General features: G+C 38.6%; 1 protein-coding gene across 1 annotated transcript in view; it reads left to right on the top strand.

Moving 5' to 3' along the window:
• The window catches only part of LOC127620085 (atrial natriuretic peptide receptor 1-like), a 179,887-nt gene that overhangs the window by 29,450 nt on the left and 132,517 nt on the right, over positions 1-17,920 (top strand). Inside the window, exon 3 of the mRNA XM_052093181.1 lies at positions 16,123-16,310. Within this exon, the coding sequence (XP_051949141.1) occupies positions 16,123-16,310 (188 nt within the window). The remainder of the gene's footprint in view (positions 1-16,122; positions 16,311-17,920) is intronic.

Below are 17,920 nucleotides of genomic sequence, written 5' to 3'. Positions count from 1 at the left end.
GGAATCTGTCTCAGGACTTTATTAAGAGTATGAAAACTGAGATCTCAACTGGCGATGGGTGAGAGGTGTCAGTTTGGGCCATGTTTGCATTTTATTTAGGCTTTATTTAGGATATTTTTAGTTTGTCAGAGAAGGCAGCGTTTAACTGCGGAGAATTCCTTAATCAGTAACTTTAGGAAATACTTCATGTTATTACATAAATCTCCATATTATATGCAGTTGCAAATTACCTGAAAAAATAAAATCGCGTTTGATCTTCAATTAAGTATAAATAATGAACAAACAGTATTTTTAACTAATAACATAAATTATTGTATTATTGTAAATTATCTGTCCAAATTTTCTATAAATGGAGACGATTTATTACTGTGGCTACTCTCCCTAGAAGTGGCCGTCCAGCCAAGATGACTTAAAGGGAACACAGCAGAATGCACAACGAGGTAAAAAAGAACCCTAAATTGACAGTTAAATACTTGAAGGAATCATTGGAATCTCTGTACATGTGTCTACTATACGGAAAACATTAAACAGGCATGTTGTCCATGGTTGGACACCACAACAGAAGCTGCTGCTTTCCAACAAAAACATTGCTGCATGCCTAAAGATTGCCAAAGACCGCCTTGACACTCCAAAACACAACTAGAAAAATTTTATGTGGACTAATAAAACTAAGGTTGAATTGTTTGAGAAGAACATGCAGCACTACGTATAGTTGAGGAAGCATCATGATTTGGGCTGCTTAACTGCTTTGGTGCCTGGACCGCTTGCCATCATTGAGGGAAACATTTATTCCCAAGTTATCAAGATATCTTACATGATAATGTCAGGCTGGCTGTGCACCAGCTAAAGCTCAGTAGAACAAAATTAACTACAGAATGGCTTCAAAAAAAGAAAATCCAACTTTTTGAGTGACCTAGTCAGAGCCCAGACCTTAACCCAATAGAGATGCTGTGGAATGACCTCAAGAGAGCCGTTCACACCAGATATATTAAGAATATAAGTTCTGTAAGGAAAAATGGTCAAAAATTCCTTCTGAACATTGTGCAGGTCTAATCCCAGCTACAGGAAATGCTTGTTTGCGGTTATTACAGCCAAAAGAGGATCATCACCGGTAATTAAATCCAAAGATTTGCTTTTTCTACAGCACTGTGAATGTATAATGGGACGTGTTCAATCAAGACATGAAAGATTATAATTTGTTATGTGTTGATAGGTGAAGCACATTGTGTTTGTCTATACTTGTGACTGATGAAGATGAGATCACATTTTATGACTAATTGATGCAGAAAACCAGCTAATTCTAGGTGTTCACATTTTCCTTGCCACTGTATATTTAACTTTAAAATCAGAAATTAAAGGGTTTGTTTGCCTAAAATTGGATATTGTCTTCAGGATAGTCATAGTTTACTCACTCTAATATCATTCCAGATCTGTATGATTTATCTTTTTTCTGTGGAACAATAGAAGATGCATTTTGAAAAAATTCCTGCATGATAAAAGTGATTAAAAGTGAACAGGGACTGAGGCCTAACATCTCCTTTTGTGTTCAACGGTAGACATACAGGTTTGGAAAGACATGAGGGTGGGCAAATAATGACAGAATTTTCATTTTAGGGGGGAACTATCCTTTAGCTCTGTAGCTCTGCTGCAAACCATACCTACCTAGACAGCATTTTAAAGGGGTCATGACATGGTTTTTTTTATTGTATTATTACGTTCCCTTAGGTGCAATTATAGTATTAATATATTTTTTTTTAAGAAAAACTTTTAAAATCTAGTGATTTATGACCTTTTCCCACCCTGTTTCTCATCCCCTGATTCAAACAGTCTGTTTTGGGGGCGTTTTCCATTTAAGACTTCAGTGTTAACGCTCACTGTTATGATTGGCTAACGTCAGTGCCTATGTATCAATTATTGACGCTCCCAGCCAGAACAATATGCAAGTAAACTAAGTAAAAACACTGTGATTATTCATAATGAATGAAATTGCGCTTTAAAAAGTAGTTTAAAGTTTAAAATAGATTACTTACAGTTTGCGTCGTCGTTGTTCCCAGAATAGTCGGCACGGACTTATCTTTGAGCAACAGTTTTCTGGCAAAGCCAGCATCATATTGAGATTTGTTCTCAAAACAGTCATCCTTAAAATGTACAGAACAAATGCTTAAGTTAACACTGCCGTGACTGGAACGTCCGCAAAAAATAAACTGCATCCATTTTTCCCTGACGTCTGGATCTTTCGGCAGCTTATTCAGAGGTTTTGTTTGACCACAGCCAGGAACAGCACATCTGTGTGGCATCGTAATTTTCCTGTGCACAAGTAGTCTCTGTCAGAGCTCGCTGTCCATCGACTGAACACTTGTGAGGCGCACGGCGATACGAAATGAGCGTAGTTGTCTTGTGTCTAACCGACACGTCACTTCTAACCATGAATCCAGAACGAGCTGTATTTTGAGCTTGATTAAATAAATGATTCGTTTAGAATGGGGAGGACGTCTTAAAATATTAAACTTGCAGGATGTTTTAATGATACAAAGACCTCTTATATACCAAAAGATCAAGGCAAATTTGGTTTCTCATGTCATGACCCCTTTAAGTATCCATATGCATACTCACAAAATGAATTCTGTTCCAAAAGGTAGGCAGCAAAATTATGCTGTTCTCTAATGCTGTGTTTCATTTAAAAAAAAATCTGAATTTCCAACCTTCTACTTAGTGCAATAGAAACTCAAAGCTCAATTTTGCAGGTGTATCACACAAACATCTAGAGAGTTGTAGCCTACACAGGTAATGATAAGCATTGGCTTTTAAGTTAATAAAATGCATCAATGATTTGCTGTTTAGCAAACATTTGCAGAGACAAATGTTCACAACATGGTAACTCTCTGTTCCCCGTCTGTCACACACTCGACATTGTGTCGAATGAAGCGATACTAGGGGTCCTTCTTGGAGACCTCGGTTACCTCTGAACTTGAGAAAAGGCCAATGAGAAATTGGCAGACAGAATTTGCATGTCCCTTCCCCGGACATACAGGTATAAAAGGAGGGAATCGTGCATCTGTCTAGTCAGATATTTTCTTTGGAGCCAAGCGGTTGTGTGTTCAGCAAGCTGGTGTTCACTACTGTTCCACTCGCCTCTAAGAGCATTGCTGTTGGATCCTACGGCGCATTACCAGCGGCTTTCTCCCTTCTCTGCACGCCAGTGCAGTCCATGCCCCTGAGCACTTCGACAGAGTTTCCTTAAAGAGCAAGTAGACCTTTAAAAGAGTATATTTTCTCTAAAAGAGTATACACATTGGCGTTGAACGTCTTTTTAAAGACGTGTCTTTTTAAAGGAATCTTTCCGCCTTTGTGTAGTTCCTGGATGCGGCAGATATCTCTCCGATTCTGACGGTCATAAGAGCTGCCTCGCATGTCAGCGTTTTATGAATGGTTCACGTTCTCATTACGAGAACATAACCATGGCAATGTTGCGGTCACGGCTTTCTTTCCTCCGAGAGAAAGCCACTTCAGTTTTTTATTCTCAGCACAACTGTTTCGGGAGGCAACTTTGCTCCTCGACATAAAATTACCTGCTCCCTCCGCTGCGAAGCCCCACCAGGTACGTCATATGTGATCGTCCCCTTAGTGCCCCCCGCTCGGAGCTTGGATGCGTCACTTACGCTTACAACCTGTTGCGCTGGGAGGCCGGGACCATCCGACTCAGCTACGCCATTTAGTTTGCCAGGCACTCGCCCCACAGGGATGCGATAGAGCCGTCCCTCCAGCCGAGATGAAGCCAGGGTTCTACAGCCCTCACTTCATTGTACCCAAGACAGGTGGTGCGTGGTGGTCTATCTTGGACCTGCAAGTTCTGAACCGGGTCTCACACAGACTCCCGTTCAAAGGTGCTCGCGCGGAAACTTATTCTAATGTGTGTCTAGAATCTAGATTGGTTCGCAGTGGTAGACCTGAAGGATGCATACTTTCACGTCTCACCTTTGCCTTGGCACAGACCCTTCCTACAGCTCGCGTCCGACAGCCCAGCATACCAGTACCAGGTCCCCCAGGGGACCGCGGGGCCTTTTTCTCCTGAAAGAATAGGAGTTGGAAACTCTTGACCCCCCCCCTCCCTCACCCCCTCGCCGGAACCTAAAAAGTTTATGAAATTTTTATGGGGCATTGGGGAAGGATACCTGCAGTCTGATGCAGCCTGCTGCTTTGGCACGCAACTGCCTGCCCACACCTGCATCAGAAGTTCACGTACATGGTTCAGCTTATGGCGTGATTGAAAAGGGACCCCTAGTGTTGCTTCAGTCGACACAACATTGAGTGAGCGACAGACGGGGAGCGTCTAGGTTACTATTGTAACCCCCGTTCCCGGACTGAGGGAAAGAGACATTTTGTCCCCCAGGCCACGACGCTGTACCGAGCCACTGTAATGGCCAAACCTTATTCTTGTCTCCTCAGTGCAAAACCTGACTAGACAGATGCATGATTCCTTGGAAGGGAAATGCAAATTCTCATTGGCGTTTTCTCAAGTTCAGAGGTAATCAAGGCCTTCAAGAAGGACCCCTAGTGTCACTTCATTTGACACAACGTCTCATTCCCTCCATCAGGGAATGGGGGTTACAATAGTAACCTAGACGTTAAGGCTTACATTGCATAGCATTGTTAATCCTCTAAAATTTGGTTGGTAGGAGCTTCTGATATACTTACATTTCATTAAATACTGTCTAGTATTAAGAAAATGGTTGAATTGAAAATAGACTATTTTTACCTAATATTTGAAAATAAGTCATTTTTGAGGTTCTATATTGGTTAGGATACTGCCTTGGTAGTTGCCTATGATGGCATTATACAGCAAGGCATGTGCAATAGAGTTTCTAAGCTCGGAGAATCATGTGTATTGTGAGTTCCCATGTTTTGTTTTGTTTTTACCTTTTTTGACTTTGTTGGTACACAAGCCAAGAATGGTAAAGTCCTCCATGCAATAATGAGGCTGTTTATACAGTCCTGAAAGTACTCCTCCACATCAAAACATTAATCTGTCAACACTGACTTATATAAATGGGAGGTTTGGCAAGAAGAGTCAATGTATAATGGCTTGTTAATGGTCTGGGAACCTAACTATTGAGGAGGAGGAGAGTGCTTGATATAAAATATTGTGTTTGCTTCATATATTTGTCGTTGAGTTCTTTGTACTTTCTAAGGTTTTTTTCATACAAGATCTCACAGGGGCCATATACATGGCTGGTCTGTCATAGCTTTGCAAATCTGAATGAATAATTTTACTTTTGGCCAGTCGTTTGAGGTCTACTCAAACTATAGTTGACTATAGGAAAATAAAAATGCTCAAAATTTGGTTTAAGCGAAGTGACTCAATCTGACGAGAGAGGAGTGACCGCGTGAAATGAAATGCGAAGAAACTGAAGCAAAACAACGAGAGGAATTTTTTATATTCCCAGACCTGTCTTCTTACATTAAATATGACTAAGAAGGAAAAACAGAACTATATCAAATAGTTCCCAGCAAATATGGCCTGTTTGATGTGCCAACAATTGTTTAAAACCACAAACAGATAATTTTGATACATTTTATTATGAAAAGGGAGTTTACATGACTGCCTCACTGGCTAGTATGATTCAGAATATTGTACTAACTTACTGTTCTTACTTGTTCTGCAGAATTGTGTGCTGTATGCACATTTCCTGGATGCATGTAGTAGATGAGTGACCTAGTACATTTGACAAAATGTGAAGAAGGCCTACACAACCAAGCACACTGTGTGGACTACTGTAAGGCACAATGCAGTGTGCTCACTTAATGAACTGGAAGTAGTAGCAGCTGTGATCTTTTAAATCTCTTTAGTGACTAATTTTTTAAGGACTGCTAAATATTAAGAAATGTTACTCAAATTTGTGCCAAAATTCTCAGTAGCCATTTTTATTTCTGAGATGAGGTCAAGTGACAACAATATACTGTAGCATGTTACGGTTTGGAACTTGTATCCAATGGATTCTGTTTTGCATATTATTGTTAGAAATTAGTAGGCAGAATACAGTATATACTGTGCAGAATTCTATTATTCCATTCTGAACATAGAAAAGCTCTCATTCAGTAATTGAGAGCTTGTTTCCTAAACACTGATTATGTTAGGAATTCCTTGTCTTGTTTCACTGTTGCCCTTTGTCTGCCATTTTTGTCACCTTTGCATTCCTTAGTTTTCACTTTTGTCCCTTGTGTAGCCCCTTAGTCTCTTTGTTAGCCTTCGTGTTCACTTGTCATTGTTAAAGAACTACACTTCCCAGAATCCACCTGCCATCATCACTGCCATTTTGTTCTCACCTGTGTCTTATTGTAACGAATGAGGTCGGAGTCAGACAAGGGATGAGGATCCAAATGCAGGTTTATTTGATTGAAGGATACAAACAGGCATGAATAAACAAAATTACCACGATGGGCAAATGAAAACAAAACACGAAAACACAGGAACTGGAACACGGGAACACAGGCATGGAATAAACAAAACTACCACGATGGGCAAATGAAAACAAAACACGAAAACACAGGAACTGGAACACGGGAACACAGGCATGGGAGCGAGCACAAACTACGTACAACAGCATTCAACGACAGACAAGGACTAAACCAAAAACCAGGATATAAATACAAAAACATGGGAAAAAGGGGCCAATGAACAAACAGAACACAAACTAGGTGACAAGGTGATTAACAGAAACCAAAGGCAAATTAACAAGGGCAGGTGAAAACAATGAACAGTGAACACGAGGGAAAACAAGACTATGGAGGTACAAGGGTGACAAAAGTGAAAACTAAGGAATAACAAAAGTGACAAAATTACAAACAAAGGGCAACAGTGAGACAAGACAGGGTAATAGTTACATAGCCCCCCCGAGCTTTCCAGAGCTCCGCCTTCCGAGCCTCCCGAGCTTTCCAGAGCTCCGCCTTCCGAGCTTTCCAGAGCTCCGCCTCCCGAGCTTTCCAGAGCTCCGCCTTCCGAGCATCCCAGAGCTCCTCCCGAGCTTCCCAGGGCTCCGCCCCTCGAGACTTCTAGAGCTCCGCCCCTCAAGCCTCTCGAGCCTTCCAGAGCTCCGCCTTCCGAGCCTCCCGGCTCCTCCTCCAGCACCTTCTACGGCTCCACCTCCAGAGCCCCCTACGGCTCCGCCTCCCGAGCCCTCTAGGGCTCCACTTCTCAAGCCTCACGAGCCTCCCAGGGCTCCGTTGAATGTTGTTAGCCCGGTATGTGTTCCCTACCTGTTTCCTCAGTCTTGTGTTTATTTCCCCATTGAGGGTTTTTCCTTTGTTCCCGAGTTTTCCTTGTATCTGCCTTGTTTGTTTGGTTAATAAAATTGAACTGCATTTGGATCCGCATCTCCTCGTCTGCCTTCGCTGCCCATTCGTAACAGATTAAGCCAGAGTCAACAATTAAGCTAGATTTTCAATAGGCCATCACAATAAACAGTGCCGCAGAATAGCTGCCAATCCTGAATGGTACATTGCCGTAAATTGCATTTGACTGGGCTTTGATTTTGATTGGCTGTTGATTAGTGGAATGAGGTGTGGGGATTTCTTTGTTGAGATTTATCAGTGATAATGATCAGATGATCACAGATGGGGGTTTAGAACTAAACATTTTATTTTCCACTAACATCCAAAATCCTCGCAAATCTGCACAAAAAACTAGCTCTGTTTCAAAACCTAGTGAGCTGCTTTTAAGGCAGCATCCTAACTCTTAAGGAACCTCAAGTGACTGATTTTAAATGCTCTACGTAGACAGTAACTCTGTGTGGCATACCAATAGCTCATGTGAAGCACACAGAGATGCATAATTGATTCCAGTGAAGTTTGATGTTAGCATGTTGCTAACATGTGCAACATTTGTACAATGCCTACCAGAGGTGGGATCAAGTCATTGTTTTGCAAATCACAAGTCAGTCTCAAGTCTTTGCATTCAAGTCTCAAGTCAAGTCCTAAGTCAAGACAGACTAGTCCAAGTCAAGACCCAAGTCCTCAACTATAAGCGTCAAGTCTTAAAGGTCCCCTGACATGCTTCTTTTTGTAGGCTTTGATATAGGCCTTAGTGGTCTTTTACAAAATTCAGCCTTGGTACAGAATTATAGCCACTACAAGCCAACCCATAATGAGCTTTCCTTCAGACGTGCCGTTTCGGTGTCTGTAGCTTTAAATGCTAATGAGGAGGCGAAAGGCGGGGCAAGGTGTAGTGTTCTAGTACGCAGAGATCTGAAACGTTTGTAATTTTGTAAACATATCACCAACAGGAGAACGGATATCCAAATAACAAAGAAGTGTACAACACTTGCGTTACAGTGTGTGTATTCACACATATACCTGATGCTATCTACCTTTACATTAGCGACAGTAACTCGGCTGTTAGCTGCATAGCTAATGTTACAGCCACATTCTACGTGTAACAAGCTAGGTAACCATAAATAGTAAAGCAACACAATTATATATAATTAGTTGACTTACTTGTCCGAGGTTTGTAGGTGAGCCAAAGAGAGTTGGTACTGATCCAGACCTCAGTTTCAGACGTTCAGCATGCCAAGCTCTGAACTGACCCATGTTTTGAAAACAGTCGTCTGTGAAATGTTTGGCGCAGACATACAAAAATTTGGTGTGTTGTGTCGGTGCATTCCCAGAGCAAATGAAATTTATCCATTGATCCTTCTGGGGATTGGATGAAGGAAGTAAAAAAGACTTCTGTGATCATTTGTGCATTCAATTATTGAGCAACTTTTGTGCATCGATCGGTCACACGCCATGATATCTCTCGAGGATAAACTAAAATCGCGCGCGCGTCCGTACTTCCTAGCTCGTTTTCTCATGGGCGGGTCAAATTCTCTGGGCGGGCAAAGCAGAGAAGGGGGAGGTAACTTTCCCCTGTATGACGTCATATAGGGGAGATTCAAGATCAGCCCGTCTGAGATCTCATTTTCTCACAGGCAGAGAAAGATAGCCAAAACTCCGTTTACACCGACTGAAATTTCTAGACACGAGGGGACCAAATACAGGCTAGGGGAACTAATATTAATGTTAAAAAACCTCAGAAAGTGAAAATTTCATGTCAGGGAAACAAGTCATTATTGCACTTTGCCCAAATTAGTGTCTGAGTATTAATTACTATAGTAATTACACCCTCCACAGTATTAGTACGTTTTACTCAATGTGTGGAATTTTCAGACGACACCTTACCCACCCATAGGCAAAATATCAAATATCATGCCAAAACTAGCTGCAGTGCACTGAGCTCTGTGTAATAAAGTAGCTTGCTAGCTAACCCACCTAACACAAAATGTTTTACATTTTAGCTTCACAAAAATTGGATGTTGTTGATGAAGTGTCTGTAATTTTTGAACCACAGGTTCTAGATGTTGCAATTCTTTGTTGCCTTTGATATTGAACTCTTTATATTCAAATGAAAGTACTTTTGGTATCATTTTGGCTGTGTAATCCAAAATTGGTCCTACTCTCATGAAAAATTATTTGTTTTTTGTCGGATTGATTGAATGTGGAGCATGGAAATGCAGATTTAAAAATCAAATTGATTGCTTTTTGGGGAAATGAATCATTGATTGGCTACACATTTTGAAATGTACAACTTTTTGTACAGGTATACAGAAGGTTTTAGAAGGTATACAGTCTTTTCAAGTCAGAGGGCTCGAGTCCAAGTCGAGTCCAAGTCAAGTCGCAAGTCATTGTTGTCAAAGTCTTCTTTGGTTATGTTGAGTTGTAGTGCAAATCATCAAATTTTTGACTCGATTCCAAGACAATTCCAAGTCATGTGATTTGAGTTCACAACCCTGATGCCTACAGCTAGATAACACTGAAAAAAATCCCCAGAAGAATAAAAACAATATGCTCTGATTTACTTAAAGGCACCTTTAGTACATCAGCAGTAGTACATTAGTACATTATTAACACACTACTTTAACATCTACACCACAAATCACATCCTTTTTCAAATTCGATCGATTGTCAGTGCATGCACTTCCGTTTTCACCAAATGAAAGCTGACAACAATACAAACTAAAACACGGCCTCATGCTTTGTTCCTACGATGTAGGTCCAAAAATACTGAGGGGTGGAATGGTCAAAAAAATTTGAAGCACATAAATATTTAGATAAATTTTGCCCACAAAAAAATCAATGAAGTTGCATAGAGAAAGTGATGTTCTTAAATTGAAGGCCTTTAGACTTCATAAATCTCTGCACAAGTGTGATCAGAGTGATCACTGTATTAATGCAGTGCTATAATTTAATTTAGAAGAAATCGTATTTGTGTGGAGACAAATCCTTTTCAGAGTATTACCAGAGAATTCAGAGTGCAACACAGAGTTGGTGACTGCTATTAATGAGTGAAGTGAAATTAAGCTAGGCTTCTCCACATGATGGTGGGTGTTTTATTATTGTTGTGAATAAGAGGTATCTGTAAGCCCTCTATTCTGGGACCTGCTTATATGAAGAGAATATATTTAGAGGGAGCTTCATTTTGCATCTAAGATTTTCTTCATGAGAACTTCACTTATACTATATATTATGTACTTCATACAAAATCAAAGAACGAATGGGTGTGACGTCATTTGGAAAAAAATTTGGCCAAAAATGTGTGTTTGCTTTTGATTCAGTGGTTCGTAACAGCACACCTAAGTGAACTTTTAGGAAAACTTCTAAACAGCTACTTCTTACTGCCATTGGTCCACATCATCGGTAGATATGACCTGATTGCACCCAACACTACTTTGTTTACGTTGTTCAGTCAGTGTTCATTAACACACCATCATGCAGCATTACTGAACTAGTGCAAATGTTCCTTACATCTGTATGATCGGCTTGCATAAAGACATTTAAAAAAAATGTCATGCAATTTATTTTGTTGAATTAGTCTACAAAAGAAATCAAATCTACTCAAATACTCTCAAGTGACCATTCACTATATTAACATGCATTAACTCTCTTTTATACATCCATCTTTGCATTAGTATCAGTGTCATCATACATTAAAATAACAGTGTGTAACCGGTGCACTCTGTCCTGCAGGTTTTGTTCAAGTCTTCAGGACATTGAGCGGAACAGTGACATAACATCTTTTTTTAGCTATACACGCATTATATTGTAGCCTAACGTGACCATGCCAGAGCTCTTTGCAGGTCTGTAGTTGCTATTCTTGCAGAATTTGATGCTAACCGTGGTGAAGCAAGCACCTTTTTTCCTGCAGGTGTTGTTGGTGGAGTCTGAAGGGCAGTGATAGTGGCACATGACAACATCTCACAGTCCCTCAGTAAGGTGCTGTTCAGCACATTCACTGCGTGAAAGACAGCACTAATAGGACTATAACATGCAGCCCCGGGTAAATGAAACAATAATGGACAGCCTTTTTCAGTGTCATGTCGTTGTCCTTTCACTATGTTTCTAAAGATGACTACGATATTGGTACTGATCATCAAAGCTCCCTACCTTATAGATATATTGATAAATAAGAGTCAACACTTCAACTATACTTATGCAGCTAAAGCCTAAAATATACTTCGGACAGATGCTAGTGATGAGTGTCCGCGTAAGGGCAGCGTGACGCAAATTTCGTCATCAACAGTGTGCTTGAGTGCAGCCCGATTTTTCTAACCGTGTGTCTTTGAACAAGCTGAATGCACCTGGAATTATTTACACTAATTAGTGGTTCCACAAGGTGGCAACGCCTGTGAATGCGCACACAGTCATGTGATGTACAGTATACTTTGACAGGCTCGCGTTCGACTGTACAGAGACGCTAAGCGATCATGTCAAAATGGAATTATACTTTGGGCTTAAGTGTGGTGACACGTGTGGTGAATGTGTACGTTCTTTGCTCAAAATTCTATTCCAAATGTGTGGAGAATTACAACCGGGGTTATGCTTACCCCAGGGAGTACGTAAGCAGGTTCAAGGGGGTTTGCGAAAAGTGCTGTGTTAAACCTAAAATATTGGTAAAAATATTGATTTTACCATTTGATCGCGACCTTCATTTGAACAATCCCTAAATCAATCTTTCACTCTATATGAAGTTAGCCACAGAGATCTTGTTGTCTGGTAGTCTGGTTTGATTTCATTCTGTTTTGGCTAATGTGTGCCCAAAGATGAGATCCACGCGCCAATCATTGATTAGTCAGTTATTGATAAAAATAAAGAAAGAAACATTAATGCTAATCACACATAGCACGGATGTGCTAAAGCAACCGTGCACGTAATATGTTAGTATGCACTTAAGTCAACTTTTCACTGTCTCTGACATTCACATACAACTGTCATATTTCTCCCCTTAGTGGAAGTTGTGATGAACTGCCATTTTGCTCGCAATGGATTTTATTCATGGAGGACGTGGCTACGCTTTGGCTTGTATACAAATTACTTGTTTAAATTACTGTATGGGATTTTGTTGAGCAGACGAATTAATTAAATAAAATTCAGGATTAATATTCACTCGGTATTTATTATTATAAGTAGTTTATCATCATTACTGTTTTTATAGTTAATATTATGATAATTAAAAACAACCATAATTCAGCAAATATAGGAAGCATAAATTCATAGATGTGAATTTAAATATTTAGGTTTAGCATGTGCATAAATAAATGGCACATGGACACATTTAATAAAAAAGCTTTTGGTGATATTTTTGCAATGTAGACAATCATTTGTCCAAAATACAGAAGCAGCAGGCATTTAGCATAAAGTTTAGGACAATATCAATTGATATTTCTCACTTCATGCTGACAGTTTTGCAGTAATACCTCACTAGCACAAATTGGATACGAAAATGTTGCGTCTGGAGACGATCAGAACCCCACGCAGCACCCCTGCAACTCTCCATTGGAAATGCAAAAAATCGGCTTTAGTGGCTGAAAAGCTGTCAGTCTTAAAGAGGCAGTACCGTTTTAGCTCATCATCGACATATCATAGTAAATATTTGTAAATAGTAAAAATTATGCATGTTAACAACAAACATGTTATAAAACATACTGTATATATAAATATAATATATGCAATTTCAAGGTATCATATTTATTGTTGGAATACATGGAATTTGTGTATTTTTAAAAAGCTGAAAAGTGACCAATATTATGATAAACTAATGATAAGATAAAATTGGTAAAAAATTATATTTTGTATTGTACCAAGTTAAAAGGTCCACTGTATAATTAACAGCATTAGCTGTGTGAGAATTTCTTACATATATAAGTAAAAATGGGCATTATGGCTGAAATATACCCAAATTAATCATATTTTAATCAGAATCAAATCGAGAGTTTGTAAATCAGAATCATATCAGTAAATCTTTATGAATACCCAGCCCTAATGGCTATTAATAAAGGGATGTAAATAGATCAAACCAATACTGATTGATCAATAATAATAAATATGAATAATAATAATGCTAAATGTTGTTTAGTCTTTGGTACACATCTTTGGTTCGGTGTAGATGAAGGGGGTACTTCAGCCATACTGATGGTACTGTGGGGGTACTTATGGCAAAAAGGTTGGGAAACACTGGACAAGAGGATAATGACTTGTGGGTGCTTCTCAGTGCATCGTAAATGGAGAGCTGTTGGTGGACCTGGTTGGTAATCTTTTCATCCGAAATAACGAGCCCGCTCACATCTGTCACTCTGATTTAAGTCCCACCTGCCGTGAATCTACAGATGCAGCACTGAGGATCCACACCTGAGAGACACAAGTGCTTTTTGTTATTGTTGTAGTATGTGATTATGTTTTATTACGCCTTAGAGGTTGAACATAAATCAGTTGCGTATACGTGGGAATCAAAGTCCTTTTCCGAGCACCATAGTAACAGATAAAGCAATTTATCTTACGTCATCGGCAGTTCCCTCATGATCAATTATTTATTAAATTACTTCACAAAAATAAAGGCTTTCAAAGGTTCTATTCAACTGATGATACAGAATTGGATCACTGAAACCACATTGGGAGGTGGTCAGGGATGGATTACACCAAAGAAGGTGTAAATGCAAATGCATTTTCATTAGCCAACCCTTCTATCCTCTCCTGTCATCATTTTTTGTCTTCTTAAGCTGCTGTTGCTATTAATGCCTCACTACTTACTCATCAAGCCCATTGTTATAAGCGGGGTCTTTAGATATTTGCCGTGACGATCTGACCCCAGTTTGGCAATTAAGAGCGTGAAGCACATAACTCCTTGTCCCCACGGCTTCATATTCCCGATATATGCTATACTTCAGTGACTGCGACAGACTGAGACAATACCTTCCATCCCTCCCTCGTTGCATTACCAAAATATTCTGTGGAAAGAAGAATGAAAGTAGGGAATGAAAAACCATCTTCTCACCCTCTTTGTCTCTTTCAAATAACCCTCCTCATTTACAAAAAAAAAAAAAAAATTGTTAATGCCTTTTGTTAATTCAACTTCAGGTTAATTCAACTTCTTTAAAAAAAACATTAAGTAGGACATGTTCTCAGATCAACATCCACTGTTGGTAAAATGTTATGTAGAAGCCCTATTGCTGTGTTCCTTTCAAAAACAGATCTGCAGTATTCCTACTTGATATATCTGTCTTCCGAAGTGTTATATGTATACATTAGGGGTGGGTAAAATATATAGATTTTACTAAGCGCAACACTCTACTAAAATGAGAAGAAATAACTATGCGACTAAAAATGTTTACATTTCACTCACCGGTGATTGTGTATTATAGTCTTGGAGTATTCAGCAGCAAGATCATTTTACTAAAGGTTGAGAGAAATAGTTGTTCAGAGAAATGTATGTCTTTCTTAATACCCTTTCTGTTCTTTACTGAATTGTTGATCAAAAATAACAAAAAAGAAACATTTTATTCTAGGCATGGATGAGATAAACCATTTGAGTCTCCTTGTGTATGTGCTGTCCAGTGCCAGTTCATCTTGTTTCATGTCCATGTTGGTGTTGTTCATGTCCCTGTTCCTAGTTGGTTCCCGTCGGTCCTGTACCCAGCTCGTCCCACCCAGCCCAACTTCAGTGTGCTCCAAGCCTGGATTGTGTTATTCCCCTTGGGTCCTGACTCAGCGAATCTTGTGACATTGATATGGAATCGAAACGGAATCAAGACGAGAGCTTATGAATCAGAATCAAATAGAATCTGGAAATCTGTATCAATACCCAGCTGTTTTGTTGTCCAATGCTAAGAAGATATTTAAAATAAACAAAGCGGCAATGCAAGCATTTGTTTTGCATGTGTATGTTTATCAGAAGAGAGAATCATTTACAGTGTTTTACACACTTCTCTTTAAACGTTTGCCAAGCAGGTTTTACTACCCTACTAATGTAGGAACTTTGGCTCAGTTGTTTTTTTAAAGTGATTGATTATGTGGTGTGTGATGTCATGTGTTTTTCCACATAAATTTTCAAGTTGTGAAATTTCATCTTCAAATGGCATTCTATTGCAGTTTTCCGAGTAGGAAGTTGGAAGTTCAGACTTTCTGAATTTAATGGGATAGCATTAGGCTTAGGGCTGGAGCTTTAACAACAATCTTTTAAACCAATAATTTCCCTCTGATTTGAGGGGTGATTTTCATGGCACCAGGTGATTGTGTAGTACTTGTCCTTGTATCCATGTCCATTTGTCCTGGAACAGCATTCCCATTAAAATCCCATAAAAAATCAAGGTTACATTAAGGCACTTTAAATTAAAATGATATGTGTCAGCATAACTTTAGTGTGATATTAAGTGATTACTAACCTTATCTGTCTAAAGTTATATCCAATATTACAACTTCATTATCATGTCAACATAAGGCTGGTAAACCCAGTAATCTGGTAAATGCTATAACACTGATAAAAGCAGACATTGTTGCTATAAAAATGTCTGCGTTTATCATACTAAAATCATGTTAACACATATATTGTGGTTGTTTTTTTAAATAAGGGACAACATTTTTTAATTTTTTGTGGTAATCAACATTGTGCCACAAATGCTGTTAAAGGAGCTTAACTTGTATTAAAGCATATTCTATTCTAGTAAAAGGTGTAACTGAGTTCTCATTAATCCTGAATCTCTTTTTCTCCAAGAATCACCTTAAGACAGATAATTGAGTTTTTCCATCATATTTTTGCAGTTGTGTATGTATGCTGCAAGCGGGAAACGTTCCGTAAGATGATGGTGGAGTTCTGGAGGTTGGGTTTTCCTCAGGAGGAGTACGCCTTCTTCTACGTCGATCTGTTTGGATATAGTCTGCAGAGCCACCCTGCCAAACCATGGGCACGAGGAGATGCTGATGATAACGCAGCCAAGGAGGCATTTAAAGTAAGTCTGATATGTAAAGACAATGTAGCATATTGTCATGGAATCTATTTTCACGGAAAGTCAGATTTTTGTGGTCTTTTGAAATAGAAGAGTTCCATCTTTTAAGTTGACTTGCATTACCATTCAGAACATAAAGATCTCTCTCCGCAGTCTACCAAGACCATTTATTGTAAATAATCTGCAAAAATGTCACAACAATTTTGTACATTAACATATAGATTTCCCTTGAGAGTTAAAGGACTTGAGCAATGAATTATTGCCTTAAATATTATGATTATTTTTCATTTATTCGATTTTAGATCCAAAGTTGGTTTGCCAGCATAAAGTTCTATACTTCAGCCACAGCATAATGGGAGCTTTGTATCATACTTTAATTTGAATGGAAATTCATTGGTGTTAAACTTTGAAAGGGTTTTACATTGATGTTGAGACAATATTTATTATACAATTAATTTCTATTTAGTGATTTTAGACAATGTTAGAATTGCTACAACTGCATATAAATTTGCTTAGATACAAAAGAGGACTGAAACGCTATATTTTATATAACAGTTATTTGAATATAAAAACATTAAAATAAATGATAATTTATGATATTTTGTTAATAAATAAATGACCTCAAATAAGTCTTATTAATATCAATTTAGAAATAAAATAGCGACATTGCATTCACTTCCAGTGTTAACAGTGTGCCAGGGTCATAGAAAGGGCAAATAATGACAAGACCTTGACTAACATTTTAAGTGGACAGAAAGGAAATAATAAAAAAACTTTTTATATGGCCCTTTAAAAGTGAAAATGAGAAATAGAAAAATAAGCAATAAATAGAATAAAAAAAATTTAGATTCCAAGCATACCATTAGTTGGTAAATGTCGGGTCATGAAAATACTAAACACTGTCCACAGGTTTAAAAGGGAAATGCATAGGCATATTCACAGTAAAAACAACTTTGTTGACGTGTGATTAGCAGCCAATAGCAGCTGTGCTTCCTCTCTTCAGCTAAGATCAGATAGAGACTTTGTTGTTTGAGACTCAAAGTCACTAAGAAATATGACTGGAAATATAAAATATGCAGAAATATGACAGATCTGGGGATGATTGTGAAGGATGTTGCATGGCTTCTGAGTCTTCATGTGGCTCATTGCCAACTAAAGATCCACAGACACCATTTTTTCTCTTCGATCTAATTTTGATACCTCAAACTCTCAGTATGGGTGAGGGTTTGGGGCTATAACCGTAACCCTCTAACCTTAACCCTAACTTAACCTTTGCATATAATCTGATGCAAAGATACAAACACATCTAACTACACATTACTTCATTATAAAATAGAGAAAACAGGATCATGCAGCAGCAAAATGATTAGTAATTCCAGTGAAAGTCTTCAGTAGAAAAGAACCAGTTCTCTACAAATGTTTTCAGCTTGTATCTGGACTTCAGACCTCTTTTTTGTTCACTTTAGTTGTAATAGGAAAATCAGTCCCAATTTTTTTGGAACCCAGTCATCTTAAAAATTATAGTATAAAATAATAATCAAATAAAACTTCAAAAAACATTATTGTTATTATTATTAATAATAACAACAACAACATTAATAATACATATTAGA

Source organism: Xyrauchen texanus, chromosome 26 (genome assembly GCF_025860055.1).
Source record: "Xyrauchen texanus isolate HMW12.3.18 chromosome 26, RBS_HiC_50CHRs, whole genome shotgun sequence".
Taxonomy (NCBI): Eukaryota; Metazoa; Chordata; class Actinopteri; order Cypriniformes; family Catostomidae; genus Xyrauchen; species Xyrauchen texanus.
Note: the sequence above shows the minus strand (reverse complement) of the source record. Positions and strands in the feature narration are given on the sequence as shown.